General features: G+C 38.5%; 2 protein-coding genes across 2 annotated transcripts in view; one reads left to right on the forward strand and one right to left on the reverse strand.

Moving 5' to 3' along the window:
• Nucleotides 1–26,041, forward strand: part of LOC308266004 (E3 SUMO-protein ligase ZNF451-like) — a gene marked incomplete at both ends in the record, with an annotated part of 99,165 nt that overhangs the window by 12,055 nt on the left and 61,069 nt on the right. Inside the window, one exon of the mRNA XM_080700068.1 lies at nt 24,777–24,902. Within this exon, the coding sequence (XP_080556194.1) occupies nt 24,777–24,902 (126 nt within the window). The remainder of the gene's footprint in view (nt 1–24,776; nt 24,903–26,041) is intronic.
• FKBP1C (FKBP prolyl isomerase family member 1C) lies at nt 21,525–22,758 on the reverse strand (the record flags this gene model as incomplete). The annotated part of the gene is given in 4 exon segments (XM_080700565.1): nt 21,525–21,674; nt 21,678–21,811; nt 21,814–21,919; nt 22,729–22,758. Coding segments are annotated over 4 exon segments (420 nt in total).

A 26,041-nucleotide genomic window follows, 5' to 3' on the forward strand; every position in this document is an offset into this window, starting at 1 on the left:
GAGTCCCATATTTATGCCCATAGTTGATACTTGTGATTTTAACTTCTGTTATCTTTTTGCTCACCTGTAGTGGATTGTGTCTTTCTTTTTATTTGTGATAATTTAAAAATTGAATTCTACTTACTGGACATGCATCTCTGCACTTGAAAGTTAACATATTAAAAGCATTTTTTTTTCTTCCTTGGTTTTCTTATTCATGTGGATAACCCAGAGAATGCCTGAATCTAAGGTGCCATCCTCTGAGAATCATCGCCCAGAAATGTGCTCTAGCTGCAGTGGTCCTCTTCCCATTGGAGACAGCAGCTCCTCCTCTGGGAGTTGTGCCAACAGTCCACAAAGGACAGTTTCTCAACCGGGCTCTGTTGAGAACCCATTGGAGAACCAGAAAAATGATCAAAATAATTCAGATATTAAAATCTCTGACCCAGAGATACTTAAACCATCACAAAATTATCAGACTCTGCCTTCGTCTACACTTCTGGTCCCCCAGGAATCCTTGGCTTCTTCTGAGGTCAAAGAGGATTTACCTATAGAGTCATCTTCAGCTCCACAGCATGGACAGGACGCCATCCTCTATCTCCAGACGCAAGTGGCTGAAATGTCCCGAGTGATACGTGATCTGCAGTCCAGGAGCTGTTTTAGATTCCATCATTCTAGGCCAAGTGAGAACTCCTCAGTTCCTTGGGACATTTCTACCTCCAAGGAAGAAAATTTATCCACCGTTGAAGAAGAGGCTGATTATAAATCCCCATCAGCTGATGACAAAGGGCAGCAAACTGACCCCACCCAGTCTAGTTTCACAGGTCTTTTGAAGAGAATGGAACAAAGAGGTGTTATAAAAAGGGTAACTTTGCAATCTGAAGTGGAATCCTACGAAGGAAAGCCTGATTGTGTGAACTCTAAAAAACGTTTGGTTCCTCCATTGCATCCTCTTTTGAGAATTGCCACCACTGAGGTTTTTAAAGACCCTGCTGATTGCCATCCTTCTTCCTTCATGGGACACAGGGTATATCCTGTGGCCAAGGACACCTCTCCTTTCCAACCAAATCCGCCAGCTGAGGGCCCCATTGTAGAAGCATTAGAGCACAGCAAAAGAGGAAATACAACATCACCTCTAGATTCTACCTCAAAAGAAATGGAAGTCATGGGTTGTAGGTTCTACCACGCTGCCTCCATTGCAGCTCGAGCTGCTAGTTACATGGCCTATATGACTCAGTATCAGCGTAAGCTCTGGGAAGATATGGAGGATCTGGTTCATGACCCAGAGTTTGATCGTGGAAAAGCAAGATGTATAATATCTGATGGTATGGATGCAGGTCTCTGGCAGCTTTGTACTACTAGGGACATAATGGACTCCGTAGTCAGAGTTATGGCCATGGCAATAGACTACAGGAGACAGGCCTGGCTCCGGCTGACATCTCTCACCAAGAAAACCCAGGAGAAGATTTCACACTTGCCCTTTGATGGGACTTCCCTTTTTGGACAAGATGTGAATGCTGTTGTTGCAGAAGAAAACAATATTAAAGAAAATGACTATAAGGATCACAATAAATACTATAATCAGCATCGATACTTTTATAGTCATGATCAGAAAGCACACTATCACAATAGAGGATACTCCAAAGGGGATTGGTATAAATCCCGAAACCACCCCTATAGATACAGAAAAAAGGGAGACTCTCCAGAACGCCATGGCTATAAGAATTAATAACCTGCTCATGTTTAGCAAAGTAGTCATCCAAGATCATAACTGTCTTACTTGGTACCACCCCCCAAAACCCCAGGATCTACAGGTAGGAGGTCGTCTCAGAACTGAAAGCATGCCTGAAATGACTATGGCTAGTCTGAATCCTAGACTTTGGGGATGAAGTATATAATTTTTAAAAACTTATACTTTATTGGCCAAGTGAGCAGTGGAGACTTTCCTGTAAGGAGGGTTGGACAGAGGTTTACTACTATTTCTGGTCTAGAACATATCCAGAGGAGAGTACTCAGGAATCTGAATCCTCTTGTGATTTAAAGAAAATATATAGATTTGTTCCTCAGGAAAATCTTGTTTGTAAATTGAGGACTAGCAGATTTTGGATTGGAAACAATCTACTAGATTTTTGTTTACCAAGACCAGAAGTAAATCCTTCATTTTTAGGTCATCAGTGCTTCCTTGTGTAGGCTTCAGCTTGGGAGAGCTTCACAGAAACGACAGATCGTTGTGGTCTCTGTGTCAAGACTATCCACTCACCAAGAGTTCATACTCCTTTCAAGCTCTGTGAGACTTCAGAATCAGCCATGAAGCTCTGTGCCAACTGGAGTTCAAAGCACATTTTGCCAAATCCAGTTTGCTTCTAATCGGGATGGCTAGATGTCACAGGTGCACCATGGGCACCAGCTGGAAAAAGACTTTACTACGTGTAAAATTTCCACAGTAACTGTCTTCATCGAGACTCTGATGGCCATCATAAAGCTACATATGAGATAATTGCTTGTCATCAATCCTAGTGGTCTTTGACCTGTCATGCTCTCACGTCAACAAGGTGTGAGACTCAGTCATAGCAGTTGTCTCTTATAACCTGGGCCTTTCACCAAGACGGCCTTCTTAAACCTATCTTCTAATTCTTTTGAGCTTGATAATGCATCACACTCTAAATACAATAAAGATACGCACATCAGTGCCCTGGAGGTAAAGAATATTATTCACATCATCCAGGCATGCAAATCTGAACTCTTTAAGAGCAAGAATTCCAAACACGCCTGACAGTCTGGTCCCTTTTTCAAAATAGAGGGATGCCATCAGTATAGGTTTTTATTGAGAACTTTAGATTTGAAAGCATAACTGTGGGTGTTGTGAAGAGAACAAGCTACAGAGTTCTGTTTCTGGATAACTAAATGATATTTGTTTAATGATTTCTTGAAAAGCTCAATGGAAGAGACAGTTTACTTTTTTGCTCCCAATAATAGATCTCCACCATATTGGAACTGGCAGCAGATACCTCAGTTACATGTCACAGTATCTTCTGTTTAATCTCACGGCAGTGACTGGTGTACCAGCCCTTAGATCCTTGTCTTCAGTATGACTTTGGGAAGAGATAAAATGTCAAGTTTGAGGGAATATCAGTACATCACTTAGTGTTATTTGGCAACCAAAAAGATTTTTTCTTTACATACTTAGAAATCTTTACCGTGTTGGTTTGTTAAACATCTTTGTTTTTTATCTGCTTGTTTAAAGTGTTTTGGGAATACTCTTGGTGGAATATAGCACTGTTTTAAGGCTGTGTGGTTTGTTTCTCTTTGCCATAGATCTTGTTCAGTTCATTGGCATTTTCTGTAATGCCCCTCTTTTTAGTAGCTTTTTAGAAGCTCTTTCCTCTTCCCCGTCGTAACCATATCCAGCACCCTTATTTTTATCTACCTTTCTTCCTCTTTCTATTTGTGCTTAGAAGTTGAAGGCACAAATTTTCCTACTTGGGAGCAGTTTTATTTTGTGAGGTAATTTTAGGATATTGTATTGGTCTTATTTGTTCTGTTTGTGCAATATTAAGCCTATACTAGTCTTGATCAAGATCATATAGCCAATTTAGCCAGGTTGTTTGTAGAGTTAATATTTATCTTATTCTTCTGTATTTTCCAGAGTTTACTTACAATTCTTTGGGTCTGTGCTGATGCTCTGCAGACTTAGAGACTGACCTCTTAGAAGTCATGCCTAGATTTTTGTAGCTCATAATATCTATTGTACCAGTGAAGCAGTCTGCCTTTGACACTGGCACTGTAGTTGTCTTCTGTGGAGGGATTAGCCCTGGGATATCACCAGAGAAAGACCTTGGAAAGATTTTGTGTGGTTGCACATAGCACTCCTCACTAGTTAAGTCTACTTCAGACTGTTTCATTCTCCCTTTTCTACTTCTTCACTTTCCTTCCCTGAATTAGATGGGATGTCACAAACTTGGTGATTTTGAGATACCCCAATTTTCCAAAAGCTAAACCAAAATAAATGATGTATGAAGATGTGATTCTCTGACACTGCTTTGGCATTACCACTTAACATGCTTCTCACATGCTTCTTTTCTCCCCTCTTAAGTTGTGAAGAAACACATAAAACTTAGCACTTTAACCATTTTTTAGTAAACTATATTCACCTGTGCAGCTCTTTCTTAAATATTTTAAAGACAACATTGCTATTCTTGTGTACTATTTAGGTTTCTCAGTAATAAAGTAGAAGTAACATTGCTTAGCCACTGGGTATTGATAAGCCCAAGCCTCTCCAGAGAATTCAATTCTGGAAGTGAAAAAGTATTAGGAACCATCAAATAGGTAACCAAGTAGGAAATAAAATGAAAGTATTCTACAGTTGAGTGGGGATGGGGACAGAATGCAGAAGAAGGGGAATAGCTTTTAGATGTAGATTAGTTTTGTAACTACAGAAGAAACAATATTCCAGTATTCATAGCCTGTTTAGTTGTTTTTTAATCTGTCATACTTGATCATGTTATCAAACTAAAAGTGGATATTTGGTATAGGGAGACAACCCCAATAGAGTATGAAATTCCTCATAACAGATAATAAATATTGATAGTATTGCCTGCTATGTACAGAGCCTGTGATAAAATTCTTTATTAGGCTAACCCCTGATTTAAAATACCTTTAGGTTTTTTAGGAGGCCTTGGAATAGTTGCAAGATTAATGATTTGGTGATCTGAAAAGGGATATGTTTATTAATCTTTTTTCTTCAAAAGTTGTTTCTTGAGTAGGCATAAAATGTGTATGGAGACAGTATGATTTCTTGTAGTTACTATGTATAGAGAAATACTATTTCCATTAATTGTTATATGAAGTGCCTTTTAAAATTTCACACTTACGTTTTGAACTTAAAATTTTGATGTCTTGAATATTTTGCTGGTATTTATGTGAATTTTGTACAGTGATTTAATCTTTTAGTTTATTATCTACATTATCTTCATTATCTTTAATTGCACTATCTCAATATACTCTTCTTCTGACTTAATTTTTCTTGATAGCAATGTTGATTAATTTCAGAAGATTATAGAGTATATTTCCTTCCCCTTTATTTAATTAACTTCACAGAAGTTTTTAGTTTTTAGTAACTGGATTAAGGCAGCTTTGCTTTCTCTGTATGTTCTAGCCTTTCTGATTGAGTCATTTGCCTCCTATCTAACCCTATACTTTGCTGTTGATAACACAGCTTGTATTTGATAAGTGAATGTTTTTACTTGGTTTGAAGAAGTAAGGACATTTTTAAGAAGTAAATTTGCTGACACTTTACAGGTGTGTGTATGTATATGTGTGTGTGTGTCTGTATATATGACTGATAGCTTCATCACATTTAAGTTTTTTTTAACTGAATGGCAGCTTCCTGATCAGTATGATTCCATTTATTAGTCCTCAGATTGTCGTTTTGGGGGAAAATAAATTCTTTCAGGCTATTTTGATGCTATTTAGTACTCTATATTAGTACTACACTAAAAATGTACAGAATTTAACCTAAGGGACTTGATTGATAATATCCTTAAGTGCATGATATATCCAGTAGAACCTCTTAGGTTCAAAAATCCCTGCAGAATCTCTTCTAGCTATAAAATTGGATACTGAAACAAACAGAGTTGATGCATTCATTATTTTTGAAGATTAACTAATTGGGATTCTGATGACTGCTTGAAATTATGGTTTACTTTATTTTTAAGAAATAGTTAAAAGATTGCAATAGCTGAAAGCTTTTTTTTTTTTTTTTTTTTTTTAATGTGAGACATATTTTGCCCCAGTCTTGCTTAGGTTCCCTTTTGACATTGCTATCATGTGCTTAATGTTAATAGCTAGTCCAATAATTGTCACATCTGTATGCATGTGACAATTATTGGACTAGCTACTAACATTCTATATGGTATAACCTTCTATATGTCAAATCCATTCTCTATGGTGTTTAGTGGATATACAGAACAGTTGGTTTTTCTTTTTTCAGTTAAGAATATATAAAGGTAGAAGTTATTAGCAAACTGATGATGCAGATCTTCTAGTTACTTTTTCAGATATGACAAGTTTTATAAACCATTAAAATTTATGGAATTTCCTTTCTGGATAAATGATGAGAATATTAAATCATTTTTCTCTTACTATTGGAGGATTTTTGTACTTCTTTGTCTTTTCATTTGCCTTATTGTAATGAAAACTTTATTTTACTGTTGATGGCATTGAGGTATATTACTGGAAATTATATTTGCCTTCTGTGGGATTTATCTGGAAGTGGTCACACAGTCTAGTCATGTCCTTTAGATGTTAGAGCATATTGGTTATTTTATCCTTTGTATTGATCTTTTCTTCCCCTTTATACAGTGCTTCTCTTTTTCAAAAAAGGATAGGTGATCTTTCCTTCGATGTAGATGCTATTTTTTATTCTACTAGTATACTTTAGCCAGGATTTTGATGTGCTTTGTATTTGTATATTTTAATATCATGTCTTAAGCATTATTGTGAGAGATTTTCTAGTTTTCAATTGTGCCCTTTTATAAAATCAACCAGTCCAAAGTGTTCTGTGGCTGTGGGAGCTTTCATCAGTTGTTATGCTGTCTTTTTAATGACAGGCAATATTTTCTCATTTCTACATGTTCACACAATGTATTATTTATACATTACTTATGGTCAGATTCATCCTGAAATTTTTGAAGTTCAACACCTTGGACATAGTGATAGTATACCTCTGATATATTACATCTTACAGTTAACTAGTTTCCTCTAGGTCTTGAGGGTTTTACTAATTTAATTGAGGTAACTGACTATTTAAAATTGTTTACTGGATTTTCTGATGATTTGTCAAGAGTTCAGAGTTCTCAGGTTTTTTTTAGGACTTTGAAGATCTCTCCAGTGTATTTTTTTTTTTTGTACTATTCCTTGAATATATTTCTTGGTAGAAGTGAAAGTAAATGTTTTTTATTTGATGACCTTTTAAAAAATTCTACTTTGACGTTAAGTGTTTCAAGTATTACTGTGTTATCAATTCTATTAGTAGTCGTTTTATAAGACTTTTTTTCCCCATGAACATATGCTTTCTTTTTTTTTTTTTTAATTGCCTATAAGAGTGGCTCCACTGTAGGGTTCAATTTTAAGGGCTATAATTAGTTCTTTTAACTCTTTAATCAGCAGTGGCTATTATTTCACACTACTTTAATTTATAATGTTAATTATATGTTAATATGTTTGTGGGCTCTTTATTCCTCTTTTAATTAGTGAAGCAACAGTGATGTTGATGATGGAATAAAACATTACCCAAAGTCTAAACACTTTGTGGTTTTCAGTTACTTTTTTAAAAATGTTGGATTACATTGAGTTATTGCTATTAGATGTGTGGCCCATTCCTTTCTGCCTTGGGTAGAATAAAGCTAATCTGCAAGTAAGTCTCATTTAGGTTCTTAGCACAGAATTACCTGTGTGTTGATATATTTTTTTAATGGCTTATAACAGCTTCTGTATCTTCTGAAATGTTTAGGAACCATCTTGGCAGCCTTGCGTTCGTTTTCTTCCTGCCTGGGAAGGAGGTAGAAGAGAGAATCTACATTATTAGAGCCTATATGTATTCCACATTCTGAATAGAAATTCATCTTTGTTTTGCCTAGTCATTAAGTAGCTTGCTCAAGTAGTGTTACTGAACTTTGATGTAGACTTGCGCTAGAGTCAGTTCAGCATCATACTAGGCTGCCTCCTAGGCTGCCGCTGTGTGGTTTTTTTTTTTTCTTTTCAGAAAGTCTTTCTTCTATGATAAACTAATAAAATATGCTAATCTTCTTCTCTGACCTTTGTGTTATGGGTGTGCTTTCACCCTTCATTATTTGATATCTCTGACTCCTGGTTATTTTACTTGTCATCAGGAAACCTGTCATCTTAGTTCTCCCATTGAGGTTTCATTAATTAATAGTGGCTTTTTTACCGAATGCTTGTTTGTAGTCCATTAATTTTCAATACTGATTGTTTTATTCTTATTATTTTCCCTTTGGTCTATGTACTTTTTTTGTTGTTCTCCATACTCATTTTGTTTCAGATATACACTAATTTTCTTTTTCTCTTTATGGGCATGTTGAGAATATTGGCTTAGAGGAAAGGATGGTGTAAAGCACATGGTATTTGAATGCCAAAGGCTATCAGTATTAGCAAGTCTAATTATTCCCTGAGTCTGTTTTCCTGTTCTCACCGGAGGTAATACCTAGAAGTCCTTTAAAAATACTAAAGCCCAAGTCAGTTTTCTCCCTTCAGTAATTGTGCTGTTTCTCTCCACATTCTTAGATTTTTTATAATTGTGGGATGGTACTTGTTATAGATGGATACATAAATTTTAAAATATATTCAATAGCATGTACTTGTTCATTTCATTCCCCTAAGGTCCTGTTCCTCTTGTTTACATTTTTTAAGGCTGCCTTACAAGCCTAACAATGGACTGTCATTGAAAGACATTGAAAGTAAAAGTCTGTTTTCTCAAGTATGAACTAAGAAATGTTCATAATAAACCTTAAGAATAATAGAAGAGAATGTAGAATGAAGAGCTAGGGTATGTAGGTATGTGTATATGATTTTTTGATGAATGTTCTTTTGTCATTTTGTATTTAAGGTGAAAACAATCAGTTTTGTCAGTCATCTTTTTCAGTACCTGCTATGTGCAGGCAGGGGCTGAGGAAGGTTTGGGAATACTAAGGGTTAGTTAGTATGAGACAGTATATTCTCTTAAGAGAAACAAATCCCAATACAATGTAGTATCACTTAGGTGGAACTTGGCTCTGTTTAGAAGGAAGCCTGAGTGGTGTTGGACACTAAAGAGAGGTCAGGGAAGCTCTTCTACAACAAATGTTTGAGCTGAGTTTTGGAGGATGATTAGCAAAGAGTTGGTTCCTCTGGTGGAGAAACAGGAGCCAGGCATTCTGGTGAGGAATTGGTGTATGCAGAGGTGGAAACATTAGGAAGTGTGTCTGGTTTCAGAATTATGAGGAATAGCCTTTAGGGGGACAGAATGAAGGAGATTAATCTGAAAAAAGGATAAATTGTCCATGTAAAAGTATTGGTTCCTATATGCTCAAAGGGTACTAAGTTTGTATAGCCATTACTTGCAAGGCTATGGAAGTAGTTGTTTAAAAATTGGTTTGGCCGGGCGTGGTGGCGCACGCTTGTAATCCCAGCATTCGGGAGGCTGAAACCTGGAGGATTGTGGTTTGCGGACAGCCTCAGCTACTCAGTGAGGCCCTCTGCAACTCAGAGAGACCCAGTTTCAAAATAAAGAATAAAAACTAGGGCAGGGGATCTAGCTCGGAGGTCGAATGCCTCTGGGTCCCATCCCCAGACCTGCAAAAAAAAAAAAAAAAAAAAAAAAAAATTGGTTTGAACCATAGTTTATTATGGACATCTAGAACAATTCCTTTTTTCCCTGGACTGAACCCCAGGAGGACGCTCATGAGGATACCTCTGGCGGGGTGGGGGGTGCAGATGAGAGAACCGAGGTCCTGGTAGAGAACAGCTTTGAGGGCATCATTCCATTGTGGATCTACAGCTGCATACTTGGGGCACCTGGTGGTACCTTCCTCAGGGTAACTAAACGTGGCTGATCTCCCTCTGTGTTGATTTGTAGATAATTTCTGGGTGATTTGGGAAAGTGAGGGTATTTATAAAGTCGCTGCATCAACATTTGGAAGTATTAGATTGAAGCTGTGGATTTTGTGCCAGTAGTTTTCTCCAGCAGCCCCCAGACACATCTGTCAACTTCCCATTTGCTTTTTTTCTCCTTGCTGCAGTAGCCAAGGATATTTTCTCTTTCCTACATTCATTGTTACTGTTTCTTTCTGTGCCAGGGGCAGTGCAGTGCAGTGGCACTCAAGGTGAAGTAACTCCCCTTTGTCATTGTTTTGTTTTTGTTTTTGTCCTGTAGCATCAAAGTCATTTTCTTAGGAGAGGATTTTTACAGAAAGCGGTAACTTGCAGGTTACTCAGAGAATACTGTCCTAACAGGCTTGGTGGTACTATCCTCCTCAGCCAAATAATGTGCAGAATGGGGTGTATCTGTACGTCCATTTTTAACTTGTTCATATGAAACAGATGTTCTGTGTACTTTGTAAACAACAAATGGGTGGGAAGGACATTGTTTTGTAAAAAAGAGGATTTCTTGGTTCCAAAGTTTGCTGCTGGAGATGGTAAATAAATATTGTACTACTTTAATGTGTTTATCTCCTCTACTTTATCTGTATTTAGATATGAAATTCTTGAGAAAAATCATTGCTCTTTAAAATGTTATTTGGGGTGTAGTTTGAGTTAAGGTTGGGTCGGGGGGGGGCTTCTGGTAAGCAGAACATTTGGTAATACAAACTTAAGATCATACTAGAAACAAATTTTAGAATGGGCAGTTAATAAACAGGCTCTGAAATTAAGTAATATGTTTGTTTCAGGAATTCTCTTCAAATTAAGGGCACTAGTCAGGTAGATAATATGAGGCTCCCTTATATAGAAGATAAACACGATGGAGGAAGTCCTAGCTGACGTTCAGGGAGGTAGAACAATAACAAAAAGCCTGCCTCGCGTCGGTGCACGCGTGTCTTCCTTTATACCATCAGTCCATCCTTCCTACTCTCACGTCTTTCCTTAGAAGTGCCTTTGGTGAGACAGACAGGAAACTAGGTTTGGTGATCACTTCTGGGTAATAAATACTTCTCCAGAGAGCTTCCCATCTTGTATCATCCTGTGTGATAGATGGAACAGAATCACTGTATTTCACAAAGAGGTCTCGTAGCTATATTCGTATTTCCACCAAAGTAATCTGAAAAGCTGGCCACGAGTAATTCCAGCTGCTCAGGAGACTGAGGCAGGAAGATTGAAAGGCCAGTATGGCAACCTAGTGAGACCCTGTCTTAGAAAGGCTCTGGGGATATAACAGAGTGGTAAAGGACTAGCCTAGCATGCAGATGATTCTGGGTTTAGTCCCCCAGCATGCATGCATGCATGTATCTCCCTCCCCCTCCCTCCCTCTCTCCCCCCTCTCTCTCTCCTCTCTTCTCTCTCTCTCTCTACACACACACACACACACACACACACACACACACACACACACGTAATTCTTTAGGAATGCAGAATTTAATCTTGTTAGTTACTCGAACTAAAGTGCTTTTTAGAAGTGAGTAATAAGCCGGGTGTGGGGGCACATGCATGTAATCCCAGCATTTGGGAGACTGAGACCGGAGGATCGCGGTTCTTGGAAAGCCTCAGCTACTTCAGCCCTCCGCAACTCAGTGAGACCCTGATTCAAAATAAAGAAGAAAAAATTGGGCAGGGGGTGTAGTTCGGATGTCAAATGCCTCTGGGTTCCATCCCCAGACCCCCCCACACACAAAAAGTCAGTAGTAATGATCTAAAAATATTAATCCTCATTAAAAATCCACCAATTAGCCAAGCATGGTGGCACGTGCTTGTAATCCTAGTACTTGAGAAACTGAGACAGGAGGATCAAAGGTTTACGGCCAGCCTTTTCAATTTAGTGAGGTCCTCAGCAACTTTGTAAGACCCTGTTTCCAGGTAAAAATAAAATAGTACAGGGGGTGTAGTTTAGAGGTAGAATGTCCCTGGGTTCTAGCCCGAGGATCATACACACACAAAAACCCATCAACTAGTAGAGTGCTACAGGCTGTGGTAAGGTGATTTCACCTGCAAGGCCCTGCTTTTTAATATGTTTTCTAGAAATGATAGCTTTTTAAACTATTTTCCAGGGAGTTCTATTTACAAAGAAAAATAACTCCTTTGAAAGAAGTTGTTTTAATAAAGAATTTTTAATGATTAGTTTATCTTCTCTTAGTCATTCCCGATATTTTAAAGTTTTGATGCCTTGATATTTGATTGACTGGCATGATTGACTGACATTTGTATCTTTGTTCTTAAGAATTCCCTAAAAGCATATTTGATATAAAACTAACTTGAAAAAAATTGCTTTGAAGTAAAATCACAGCCAGGCATGATGGTGCCTGCTCCTCATTATCTAGTAAGCTCCGATAGATATGTTTAAGGTCCAGCATAGTGACTGCCTCTTACACCCTTACTTGACCACGTTAACAAAAATTAATGCCCAATGTGGTCTTTCTGGAAACATGATTAACAAATTCTCAAGCTGGAATGTTTTCTTTAAGAGATTCAAGTAGGGCTGGATGTGGTGGTGTGTGTTTGTAATCTCAGTACTTTGGAGGCTGAGACAGGAGGATCTTGGGCTGAGAACCAGCCTCAGCTGTTTAGGGGGCTTTCTGCAACTTAGTGAGACCTTGTTTCAAAATAAAGAATAAAAAGTAGGGCTAGAGGTGTAGCTCAGAGGTAGAATTTTTAAAAAGGCCACTGTCTTAGTTTTACATTTCTTTTGAGTTGATATTCTTAAAATATTTCTAAGTAACTGATTTAACTAGTTAAAGCCATAAGAAATAAGCCAGGTGTAGTAGCACTTAATCCTCTAATCCCGGTATTTGGGAGGCTGAGACAGGATTGCAGGTTCTTGGCCAGTCTCAGCAATTTAATGAGGTCCTCTCCCAACTTAGTGAGACCCTGTTTCAAAATATAAAAGAGAAAGCCGGGCGTTGTGGTGCACACTTGTAATTCTAGCACTTGGGAGGCTGAGACAGGTTCAAAGTAAGCCTCAGCTACTTAAGCTCTCAGCAACTTAGTGAGACCCTGTTTTCAAATAAAGTATTAAAAGGTCTGGGAGTATAGCCTGGAGGTAGAAAAGCCCTTGGGTTCCATCTCCAGTAAAACACACACACACACACACACACACACACACACACACACACACGTACACATATGTAAATAAAAGAAAAAGGGCTGGAGGTGAGGTATAGCTCAGAAGTAGAATCCTGCTGGGTTCAGTCCCTGTTAACACACACACACACACACACACACACACACACACACACACATATGCAAAAAGAACAGGAAAAGACTTAGATGCATACCTTTTGGGTGAGCAGTTGTATAAGGAATAAAGGGAAAGATCTGTCTGCATTTGATATTTTAGAAAACATTTATGACAAGTTAGAGAAATTTTATTTATTTTTGTGGTACTGGGAATGGAATCCAGGGACATTCTACCTCCAAGCTACACCCCCAGCCCTATATTTTATTCTTTATTTTGAACCAGGGTCTCACTGAGTTGTCTCAGCCTCCCAAATGCTGGGATTATAAGCATGCGCCACCATGCCTGGCTAGAGATTTTTTTTGGGGGTGGGGTGGGGATGGAACCCAGGGGCATTTGACCTCTGAGCTATGCCCCCTGACCCATTTTTTATTCTTTTATTTTGAAACAGGATCTCACTAAGTTGCAGAGGGCCTCACTAAGTAGCTGAGGCTGTCCGTGAACTGCAGTTCTCCCGTCTCAACTTTCCGAATGCTGGGATTACAAGTATGTGCCACCATGCCCGGCTCCCTAGAGAAGTTTTAAATAAAAAAGTTCTCTCAGCATTAGATATCAATGCTGGCCATTACCTGTCCAAGGGGAGCTAGTGAGTGCTTGGCATACAGCTTTCTAAACCATAATGTATTTGATTAGTGCAGGATTGTTCAGGAATAACGTATATGAATTTTAAGAGAAGTCGTGTACTAACTCATCTGAGACTAGTCATGTAGAAATTTAGCTTCTAGTAAAAATTTGCTTTAAGACATAGTTTCCCTTTGAACAGATTTGTTAAGTTTAAAGAGAACTTAGCTTTGTGATTTGAGGTGAGAATTCCTGTATTTATATTCCCCATAGGAGTAGAGGAAGGTCAGGTCCAAGTTAGCTAAACAACTAACTTACAGTGTAGCTGTCATTGAATGTGACAACTACAGTCAGGTTAAGTTTGCGGTATGAGTTGGTTCCTGGTGACATGGTTGTTGCTCTGTATAAAGAGAACCATAAGGACAGTAGCTAGTTTGTCACATGGCTAAATCTGTCAGTATGGGAAACTTAGAGTACCAGTTAGCCTCACATATGTCCTTACTCTTATACTGACCATTGGTATTAGTTTAAAAATACTCTTGACAAAATAAGGCAATTCTATATCTGGCTTTCCGTTTTCTCCCTTAGTTATGTTGACCTATGATTTCTGATACTCCAGTCTAGATGTCTTCCATTTCTGCCCAAGTTGTGTACCCTATTTTCAGCTGGGCCTGTGGCTGTACTTGTAATCTCAGTATTTGGGAAGCTGAGATAGAAGGATCACAGATTAGCCCCAGTAAATAGTGAGATTCAGCAACTAGTGAGTTCCTGTTTCCTTATTTCCAAATAAAAAAATAAAGGGATGGGTATATAGCTCAGAGGTAGAATGCCCCTGGGTTCAGTCCTCCTAGTACTACATTAAAAAAAAAATTTTTTTCCAGGCATGGTGGTGCATGCTTGTAATCCCAGCATTTGGGAGGCAGAGAGAGGAGGATCAAGGTTCGCGGACAGCCTCAGCTACTTAGGCCCTTTGCAACCCAGCGAGACCCAGTTTCAAAATAAAGAATAAAAAATTGGGCTGGAAGCCGGGCGTGGTGGCGCACACTTGTAATCCCAGCATTCAGGAGGCTGAGACCGGAGGATCGCGGTTTGCGGACAGCCTCAGCTACTTAGTGAGGCCCTCTGCAATTCAGTGAGACCTGGTTTCAAAAAAATAAAGAATAAAAAATAGGGCAGCGGGTGTAGCTCGGAGGTCGAATGCCCCTGGGTTCTACCCCCAGACTCGCCAAAAAAAAAAAAAAAAAAAATAGGGCTGGAGGTGTAGCTCAGAGGTAGAATACCCCTGGGTTCCTTCCCTAGCACTGGAAAAAAAAAAAAAAATCTTCAGAGCAAAACAATTTTCCTTCTTGTTTACTTTGAGCCATTTTTGCATAAATTTCATGGACATGTATATTCAGGTTTATACTCAGTATTCTAAATCTGTCATTTCTAGGACACAACCTAAATTTGCTTTGCACATGTTGTACCTCAAGTTTTAAATAAAAATGTAAAGAAATATATTTGAAAATAAAAAGAATTTCAAAGAGACTAAATCAGAATATTCCTTTTAATCTGCTAGCTTTATCTTGTCTTCCATGATAACAGCCAAGTGATAATAACCAAGTGGACTGATAGCTTATCATTGCTGTCAGCATGGACTCTTTAACAAGACTGTGTGTATGTGTGTGTGTGTGTGTGTGTGTGTGTGTGTGTGTGTGTGTGTGTGTGTTACTGGGGATGAAACCAGAAGCTTTCTATCTCTGTGTTACACTCCCAGACCTATTTTATATTTTTGGAAACAGCGTCTCACTAAGTTGCTGAGAGCCTCACTAAGTAGCTGAGGCTGTCTTTGAACCTGAGCAATCCTCCTATCTCAGCCTCCCAAGCGCTGGGATTACAAGCGTGCACCACCACGCCCAGTTTACAGTGTATCTTACGAAGAAGTTAAGTCTACTGAGAGTGGCCAGAGAATACTTCAAGAAGACTGGAGCTCCTGTAGCTGCTAATACTCTAGATGAAACTTTAAGCCTAATATACTCACGGCAGATTCAGAGCCAGTTTTATTCTAATTTGGGAAGTCACATATCTGATTGCCTGTTCTTTCTTAGGAAAAACACTTCAAACCCAAGTGATAACTCAAGCAATAGGCTTTGAGGGAGTTGGCAGATCCAGCCTAAGAAGAGTGGTCCTGAAATTTTACCTAAGGATTTCATATTAAATTGCAGTTCAGCATTTTGGTTCCAGTGGAGTGGAGCAAACTCCCAGTCCTAAGGGTTGAGTGTCCTTTCCTTATCTTAGTTTTGCTGGAAACGTTTAAGATACTTTCACCTTCTGTGAAATCGGCTCACTCTCTCCCCATATCCCTAACAATACTAGCCCTTTGGTTCTGCAGTTGGATTGGTAGCAAGGTGATAGTGAGTTTTCTTTTTTTGCATTCTGATAATTTAAAGTTAGTTTCTGAATGCTGCGCGTGGTGGCACAGGCCTGTAATCCCCATCCTTGGGAGGTGGAGACAGGAGGATCGCACAAGTTCGAAGCTCCTCGCTGGTTAAGAGACCCTGTTTCCAAATAAAAATATAAAATAGGTCTGGGAGTGTAGCCTGGAGTAGAAGGGTACCATCCCCAGTACCACCAAAAAAATCACAATAAATAAATAAATAAATAAATAAATAAATAAATAAATAAAACTAGTTTCTGGACATGAGTAAACTCTCTAACATGTATTTTAATATCATGATCCCGTCTTACTGTTTCCCCAGAACCATAGGAGTGTAATTCAGGGTCATCTAGAAGCCACTCCTCACTGTGTGTCACTATAGTGTCTATTCACGACTTGTTGATTTAACCAGCAACCCTACCCCGACCCCAGCCGGGGATCCAGTCCCAGGGCCTCATGCATGCTAGGCAGGTGCTAACACTGTTCCTCACCCCAGGCTGACCAGCAACTTTAACCCTCAAACCTGCTTTACAATCATGACTGTCATAGTCGGTCTCATAATATTTCCCCTGTTAAAGAAAAATCCCTTTAAAAAATCTCTCTCTCTCTCTCTCTCTCTCTCTCTCTCTCTCTCTCCTCTCCTCTCCTCTCCTCTCCTCTCCTCTCCTCTCCTCTCCTCTCCTCTCCTCTCCTCTCCTCTCTCTCTTTGTGGTACTAGGGTTGGAACCTAGAGGCATTCTACGTCTGAGCTATACCCCCTAGTCCTATTTTTATTCTTTATTTTGAAACAAGATCTCACTGAGTTGCAAAGAGCCTCACTAAATTAAGCTGAGGCTGTCCACAAACTCTGAGCCTCCCAAATGCTGGGATTACAAGCGTGCACCATCACGCCTGGCTGGTGGTGTAGCTCAGAAGTACAGTACCCCTGGGTGTAGTCTGTAATAAAACACACACACACGCACACATGCACACACGAACACACAGAGTAGGCCACAAATAGTTAAATAAAAGAAAAATATTAGTAAATAACAATTCCAAAAAGTTTACTTATTTGACTTTCAAGAGGAGGTGGTCATGATAAATGTTTAAGGAGACAGAAATGCTGATTTCCCTGATTTAATTATTACACATTGTATATATGTATCAAGTTAGCATACTATACCCCACAAATATGTAAAATTATTATTAGTTAACTTTTTATTTCAAATTTAAAAAGGAAAGCCTGAGCATGGTGGCATACACCTGTAATCTTAGTACTTGGGAGGCTGAGACAGGAGGATTGCAGGTTCAGGGACAGTCCCAGTAACTTAGCAAGCCCATTTTGTTTTGTTTTCTTTTGCTTTGTCACTGGGGGTGGAATCCAGAGGCTTTTCTACCTCCAGGCTATACTCCCTATTTTATACTTTATTTGGAAACAGGTCTCACTAAGTTGCTGAGAGCCTCACTAAGTAGCTGAGGCTGGCTTCGAACCTGTGCGGTCCTCCTGTCTCAGCCTCCCAAATGTGGGGATTACAAGTGTGCACCATCATGCCGGGCTAGCAAGACCATATTTTAAAATGAAGAAGTCAAAAGGGCTAGAGGTATAGCTCTGACATAGAATGGTCTTAGGTTCAATTGCCAATATCAAGAATTATAATAATGCTAGGAAGGTAAGTTGTTTAACCCTTTTAAAAGCATCTTAAAAATTATATATAATTACATGTAATTGTAATATATAATTTCCATTATATATTATGCATTATAATTATATAAAATTATATAATTATGTTATGTGATATTTTATATATCTAATACACGTACACACACACACACTGGGGATTGAACTCAGAGCTCAGGGGCATTCTACCTCCAAGTTACACCCCTGGGCCTTTTTATTTGAAAGGGTCCTGCTTGATTGCTGAAAGTCTTTTGAACCTATGATCCTACTTTCTCAGCCTCCTAAGGACTGGGATTATGGGATTATAGGCATTCACCACCACAACCTGCTAGATCTCTTAACCTTATTTTTAAATTAACTTACATTAAATTAGATTTTAATTAAGTTAAATTAACCCTTTTTAACTTGTGTGGCTTTTTATTTGTGTTTAGCTCTAGGAATTGAATTCAGGGGCTTTTGACCTCTGAGCCACACCCCAACCTCCTTTAATTTTCTATTTTTATTTTCATTTTTACATATTTTATATTTGGTACTGGGTATTAATCCTAGAGGCATTCTACCTCCAAGCTAATACTACCCCCAGCATTCTACCCCCAGCCTAATACTCTTTATTTGATAACAGGGCCTCACTAGGTTTCTGGGAGCCTTACTGTGTTGCTGAGACTGGCTTTGAAACTACAATCCTCCTGTCTTAGCCTCCCAAGTACTGAAATTACAAGCATGTACCACTATCCTGGGTCTGTTTTTTATTTTGAAACAGGGTCTTGCTAAGTTACTGAAGGTCTCTCTAAGTTGCTGAGGCTGGACTCAAACCTGCCATCCTCCTGTCTTAGCCTCCTAAGTACTGGGATAAGTACTCTCAAATACAGGTATGCACCAACCCTGGTTACTTTTCTAGCATTACAAATTTATTTTGATAGCATATGAATATAATTTGAAGGTAGTAAAGCTTTGAAAACATACTTTTTTTTTTTTTTTGCCATACTGGGGATAGAACCCAGGGACATTCTACCTCCGAGCTCTACCCCCAATCCTATTTTTTAGTCTTTATATTTTTTGAAACAGGGTCTCACTGATTTGCAAGGGCCCTCACTGGAGGCTGTTGGTGAACCGCAATCCTTCTGTATCAGCTTCCCAAATGCTGGGATAACAAGCGTACTCCACAATACCCAGCTAGTTTTCATTTCAATTTAGGTTTGTATCTAGAATATGTAATTTATTATAGAAACCAGAGAATCATTAATTTTGCTTTAAAGGATACTTTTAGAAGAATAAATATTATGTAAACTTTTCTTGAATTAATATTACTTAAATATTTGAGTGGTTTTGTTGTGGTCTAGGCAAAAGTTAAATGCCAGTGGAATTATTAGGCAGAGGGCAAGACTTTCTAGTTTATCTAAAACATGGCTGCCTTCTTGTCCCCAAAATATTTACACAATATTTCTTGTTACTCTTGAGGAATTAGACAAAATTCCTCTTAAAACCTATTCTTGACATCTATATGGCTGCATAAGTGACTTAATGTAGGAAATATTTTGTTTGGTCTAAGAGTAGCAACTTTTTTTTTTTTTCTGTACTGGGGATGGAACCCAGGGGCATTCTACCTCTTGAGCTACACACCCAGCCCTACTTTTTAATTTTTCATTTTGAAACAAGGTCTCACTGAGTTGCAAAGGGCCTCACTAAGTAGCTAAGGCTGTCCTTGAACTGTGATCTTCTTATCTCAGTCTCTGAAATGCTGGGATTAAAGTGAGCACCACCACAACCTTTTGTTATTTTATTTATTTATTTATTTTGTAGTACTGGTGATTGAACCCAGGGCATTCTACCTCCAAGCTATACCCCTAGCATTACTTAATTAACTATCTAATTGATTTATGTATTTATTTAATGGTACTGGGGATTTAACCCAGAGGCATTCTGCTTTATTTTATTCTACCTCTGAGATACATCCTCAGCCGTTTTTTACTTTTTGTTTTTTGAAGCAGGGTCTCACTGAGTTGTGAAGGGTCTCAAAAGATTGCTGAGGTTGGCTTCAAATCTGCTGGAATACAGTTCTTTATTAGATGTGCCTTGTACATATTTTCTTCATCAGTGGCTTTTCATTCTCTTGGTGCTGCCTTTTGCAGTGAAGTTTTTAATTTTCATGAAGTCTACTTTTCAGTTATTTCTTTTATGGACCATGCCTTTGGTGTTGTTTCTAAAAGTGATTGCCATAACCAAGGCTCTCCAGATTTTTTCCTATGTTATCTTCTGGGATTTTAATGGTTTTGTGTTTTACATTAGTTCTGTAGTCTATTTGGCATTCATTTTTTGTGAAGGGTATTAGGTCAGGGTTTAGCTTAATATTTTTGCTTGAGGATGTCCAGATCAACTGACTATATTGAGGAAGTCTGTTTCTGGACCCTCTATTCTGTGCTGTTGATGTTTTTGTTTATTCTTTTGATGATGCCACATAGTCTTGATTATTGCAGGTTCATAGTAAGTCAAGTAGTGTCAGTCTTCTAACTTTGTTCTTAAATGTTGAGTTTGCTATTATGGACTTTTTGTCCATATAAACTTCAGAGTAAGTTCTCAATATCTACAAAATAACCTGCTTGGGATTTTGATTGCATTGTGCTGATTATACAGACCAAGCTGAAAAGAACTAACATCTTGACAATATTGAGTTGTCTTATCCATGAACAGGGAATCTCTTCATTCTTTTAGTAAATCAGAGTTCTCTTTTATCAGAGGTTTATAATTTTCCTCATGAAGATGTTGTGCATATTTTGTTAGATTAAAACCTAAGTATTTTGTTATGGAGGGTATTAATGTAAACGGCAATATATATATATTTTTTTTGAGAAAAGCCAGTGTAAAAGCACTTTTATTGCAATAATAAAACTGGAAACTCATATGTGGTGTGGGGGAGGCAGGGTACAAAGCAACAATTTCTCCCACCAAATCACTACACAGGACAGCAGAGGGTAAGAAGGGTCTGCGGGAGGAAAAGCCAGGAAACTCTGAGATCAGCAGAGAGCCAAGCATCGCAAAACAGGAGATGCTGAAGTGCCGATGACCAGCGTCGTTTTCTTAGAGCACACTCAAGGATTTGTCAAGATGGCTGGGCTTTCATTGTAAGTCCACACATAGCACCTTCAATTTAAGCTTTCAATTAAAGTTCTTAAAATTTAGGAAGTAGAGCTTGGATAGTTAGGATATTACAAAAGTCCTGAATATTCATTAGAAAACCCAGAGGATGAAAGGAGCAAGAAAAAAAAAGAAAAAGAAAAAGCCAGGTCACAAAGGCTTGAGGTCCCTGCTGGCCCAGGGACAGATACCTGTAGTGTCTAACATGGCAGTGAAAGTGATCTGCTTTCAAAAGGCAGAGCGGTTCAGGGGAGGGTGGATGGGGTTAGCAGAGACAAAGGCTCTCCCCTCTCCCAACTCAGTTTTGAGTAGGGCTTTTAATATAACCCTAAGACATCTCTCATATTAGAGAATAATTCAGCCCTCAACAGCATCTCAAGTCTGCTATGGCTTTGCAGCACAGCAGCAAGAATGTTCAATATATAATAGATAAAAATTTCATCCAAAAATAATAAAATATTCTTGCAAACCCCACCCCAACACCAATTCCTATTCTAAAGTTAACCCATCACTGTGCTGTTATACTTGACAATATACTTCATGGGAAACCTATATCCAAAAGATTGAAACCAAATCTTCACCCCAAAACAAAAACAAAATGATTAATTTGAGGTTTATGGCATATAGTTTAGGTAAACACACAGCTGAGAAGGGGAAGAGGAAATGGGAGTGTGGGAAGCAAAGCAGAGTGACGGACACATTCAGTCGGGTAGATGTTTATACAAAGAGTGCCATGGGACGTCAGAGAAAGCTCCGTATGGATCCATGTGCACGCGTCTGGAGGCACCAGATCCCTCCATGGCAGATCCAAGAACAGGGAGCTGAGAGAGGAGCCACTCTTGTCATTCCAGTCTTAGAAGCTCCACATCAAAGGAGAGTGGTGTATGGCGGGTGATGCCTGGGTGACCAGTGGCGCCGTAGGCATAGTCTGAGGAGATGGTCAGCTTGGCTCTCTGGCCCACACTCATCTGGGCCACCCCTTCTGCCCAGCCTCAGATCACCTCCTGCTTGCCTAGCATACATTTAAAGGGCTTGTTTCTGTCCCGAGAGGAATCAAATGTCTTTATCTCCGAGCATCCGAGCATCCCGGTGTAGTGCACCACCCAGGTCTGGCCGCACCTCGGAAGGCCCGCCCGTCTCCGGGGGAGATGGTCTCCACTGCACTCCCATGGCGGCAGACAAGCAGAGGGCCTGGCGGTGGTTCTGCACCTCTGCTCTGCCCCCCGCACACCCCGCCCTCGGCAATATATTTTAAATTTCAAGTTTTGCTGGCCTATTCCTGGCTTTTATAGGAAAGTAATTGACTTTTATAGGTTAACTTTGTATCCTACATCTTGTTATAACCACTTATTAATTACAGGAGTCTTTTAAAATTTCAATTATTTTGTATTTTCTACATAGATGTTTGTTAACTTATAAACAAGAAATTTTATTTTTCCTCTCCAGTCTATATACTTCTATTTCCTTTTCTCCTCCTATTTCATTATCTTGGAGTTTGATTACAGCGTTGAAAAGCAGTGGTGAGAGGGGAGTTCTTGCCTTGTTCCTTATTTTAATGTGAGAACTTTGAATTTCTTACTATCAAGTGTAATAGTAGTTGTAGATTTTTTGTGCGGATGATCCTTATCAAGGTGAGGAGTTCCCTTCTATTTCTAGTTTGCTTGAAGGTTTTTTATGTTTGCTTGTTTGTTTTTCCTTCCTTTTGGTGGTATTGGGGATTGTACCCAGGGGAATTCTACCTTCGAGCTACACCTCCATCCCTATTTTTTTATTCTCTATTTTGAAACAGGGTCTCACTGAGTTGCAAAGGGCCTCACTATGTAGCTGAGGTTGCGTGCAAATCGCAATCTTCCCGTTTTCAGCCTTCCAAATGCTGGATTACGAGCGTGCGCCACCACACCGGACTGGTTTTTTGTTTTAAATCATTACTGAACATTGGATTAATTTACATGTTTTCCTGCATCTTTTGATATGATTCTGTGATTTTTCTCATTTAGACTGTTGATGTGATAAATTATATTAATTTTTTTTTAATATTGAACCAACTTTGTATACGTTGGCTAAATTCCACTTCATTCTGGTGGTTGATTCTTTGTGTATATTGTTGGGTTTGATTTTAATATTTTGTTAGGGAATTTTGCATTTGTTATAGTCTTTGTGTGTCTGTGTATGGTACTGAGACTGGAACTCAAGGGCCTTCTACCTCCCAGCTACCTAAACCCCAGTTCTGTTTTTATTCTTTATTTTGAAACAAGGTCTCACTAAATTACAGAGTCTCACTAAGTAGCTGAGGCTGTCGAAGAACTGCGATCCTCCTGTCTCAGCCTCCCAAGTACTAAGATTACAAGCGTGAGCCACCATGCCCAGCTTAGATATGTTATATTCATTAGCAATATTTTCTGTAGTTCTTTTAATAGTGCTTTTGGTTTTGTTATTAGTGTAATCTTGGTTTTATAGAACAAGTTAAGAAGTGATTTTACCTAAAGAGTTTGTAGGGAATGTATATAATTTGTTTCATAAATGTTGATAGAATTTACTAGTGAGTCTTCTGGTCCAAGTATTTTCTATTTTGAGAGGTTATTAATTATTGATTTAATAGTTATAGGCTTATTTAGATTTTCTATTTTATGTATGAGTTTTGACAGATTGTGCCTTTGGAAAAAATTGGTCTTATTTTTTCTAGGTTATTGAATTAGTTGGCATAGAGTTGTTTGTAATATTTTCTGTATTATCCTTTGACATTCTGATAACTTTGATTGACCTCAAATCTGCTCTATCTACAGTTAATATAGCTGTTCCTACTTTCTTTTGACTTGTGATAGCAAATATATCTTTTCCCATCTCTTTGCCTTTTTTTGAAGTGGGGTACTGTGATTGAACCTAGGGGAATTTTGCCTCTGAGCTATACACACCAGACCTTTTTATTTTTTTTCATTTTAAAAGCAAGGTCTTACTAAATTGCTGTGGTTTTTTTTTCACTAAGTGGCTAAAGCTGGCCTCTACCCTGTAACTTTCCTATCTCATCCTCTGCTTTTCTTTTCTTCTTTTTTTAAACTCTGATAATCTGTACTTTAGTCAGTATATTTGGCTCATTTGCACTTAAAGAGGTTACTAATATAGTTGGATCTACCATATTTATTACTTTTTTCTTATTTTTGCCTTTTGTGGTATTAATTGAACATTTCATATGATTTCATTTTCTTTTCTTAGCATGTCAGTTATACTTGGCTGACCTATAAAATATCATATAAAGCTGGGCGTGGTTGTGCACACTTGTAATCTCTGTGCATGGGAGGCTGAGACAGGAGAATTGGACAGGTTTAAAGCCAGCTTCAGCCACTTAGTGAGACCCTGTTTCCAAATAAAATATAAAATAGTTCTGGGAGTATAGCCCGGAGGTAGAAAGCCCCTGGGTTTCACCCCCAGTACCACCAAAAAAAAAAAAAAAAATTCACATAAAATAGAGAATACACAAGATAGGTTTTTAGAAATATGATAATAAAGGCTGGGCATGGTGGTGAACACTTGGGAGACTGAGACAGGAGGATTGTACAGGTTCAAAGCCAGCCTCAGCTACTTAGCGAGGCTCTCAGCAACTTAATTGAGACCCTGTTTTCAAATAAAAATATAAAAAAGGTCTGGGAGGATAGCCAGGAGGAAGAAGGCCCCTGGGCTCTATCCCCAGTACCACACACACACACACACAAAAAAAAAAAAAAGAAAGAAAGAAAGAAAGAAAGAAAGAAAGAAAGAAAGAAAGAAAAGTAGCCGGGCGTGGTGGCGCACACTTGTAGTCCCAACGTTTGGGAGGCGGAGACAGGAGGATCGTGTTTCACGGACAGCCTCAGCTACCTAGTGAGACCCTCCACAACTCAGTGAGACCCTGTTTCAAAATAAAGAATAAAAAATAGGGCAGGGGGTGTAGCTCGGAGGTTGAATGCTCCTGGGTTCCATCCCCAGACCCGCAAAAAAAAAGAAAAAAGAAATATGATAACAGAAGCAAATGGTCTTTTGTATAATAACTTTGACAAATGGGTATGTTATCCAAATGCCAATTTTATATTAAAAGGAATGAAAAATTTTTTTTATTACAGGAGAATATTATGCGTAAAGACTATATTGACCATCAGAAGGATAAAGTTGCATTAACTCTGGCTCGTCTTGCCCGCCATGTTGAAGTGGAGAAGCAGCAGAAAGAAGAGAAGAACAGAGCATTCCGGGTATGGGGCTGTTTTAATTGGTGTTTTACTAATTTATAGAATGGATTTTAATAAAGATGTAAAGATAAATCTTTACTCAAAAACATCTATGATTGAATTCAGGTTCAACATGTACCCTAGATAGCTCATCAGATTGTAGTAATTCATAATGGCTTTTTACATCTCTCTTCTAGTTTTTCTTTTTATTCTGATCCCAAATGGAAAAGAAGAAAAACATAAAATTAGTGGAGTGAATTTTGTTTTTAGAAATCTAAAATTATGGGATTTCTCAAACCAGATGAGTGATTAAAAGATTTGGGTTACTGTCATAGGATTGAAAATATTTTATCAGGGGTTTTCTAGAATAAGCTTTTGAAAGGTTATTTTCTACCAGAGTCAAACCACTTTCTCAGACCTAAGTCTTTCTCTCCAAATTAGTTAGTAAAAAGAAGAAATTTTTCTCCAAATTAAATAAGTAGCAAAAAGAAGAAATTTCTCTCCAAATTAAATAGTAAAAAGAAGAAATTCAGAGCAGGGTTTAGAAGAGGTGCTGTGTGCAAAATGAAGACTAACACAGCACCTCTTGCATGGCCCACTTTAGAAGATGCCATAGGCATCACTGGGAGATCTCTCAGTGCGGACAGGCGTCCCTTAGGGGTAGGTCGGCATTGCCTTGAGGATGGTCAAACTCTGGAGTAGAAGTAAGAAACAAGCAATTCTATTTGAAAACCAGTGTTTAGCTGGGCATGGTGGTCCACGCCTGGAATCCCAGTACATCTGAGGCTGAGACAGGAGGATTGCAAGTTCGAGGACAGCCTCAGCAATGTAGACTCTTAACAACCTAGTAAGACCCTGTTTCAAAACACAAAAACATAAAAGGGCTGAGGGGATAGCTCAGAGGTAGAATGTTATTGGGTTCAGTCCCCAGTACTGAGGAAAATAACAACACAACAAAACAAATCCAGTGTTTATAGACTTAATTTGATTGCAGAGGATTCTGAATAATGTATATAATGCATATTAAAGTCCTAGAAATTATTATTTTGTGATTGTACTGTGAACAATATTGTATAGATTTTTTTAGATTAAAATCTTGATTCACTATTTCCCTCTATTTACCCTTCATTATAGAAAATTTTGTTACATTGCTAAGGAGGCTA

This window comes from Muscardinus avellanarius (assembly GCF_963383645.1).
Source record: "Muscardinus avellanarius genome assembly, chromosome: 8".
Classification (NCBI taxonomy): Eukaryota; Metazoa; Chordata; class Mammalia; order Rodentia; family Gliridae; genus Muscardinus; species Muscardinus avellanarius.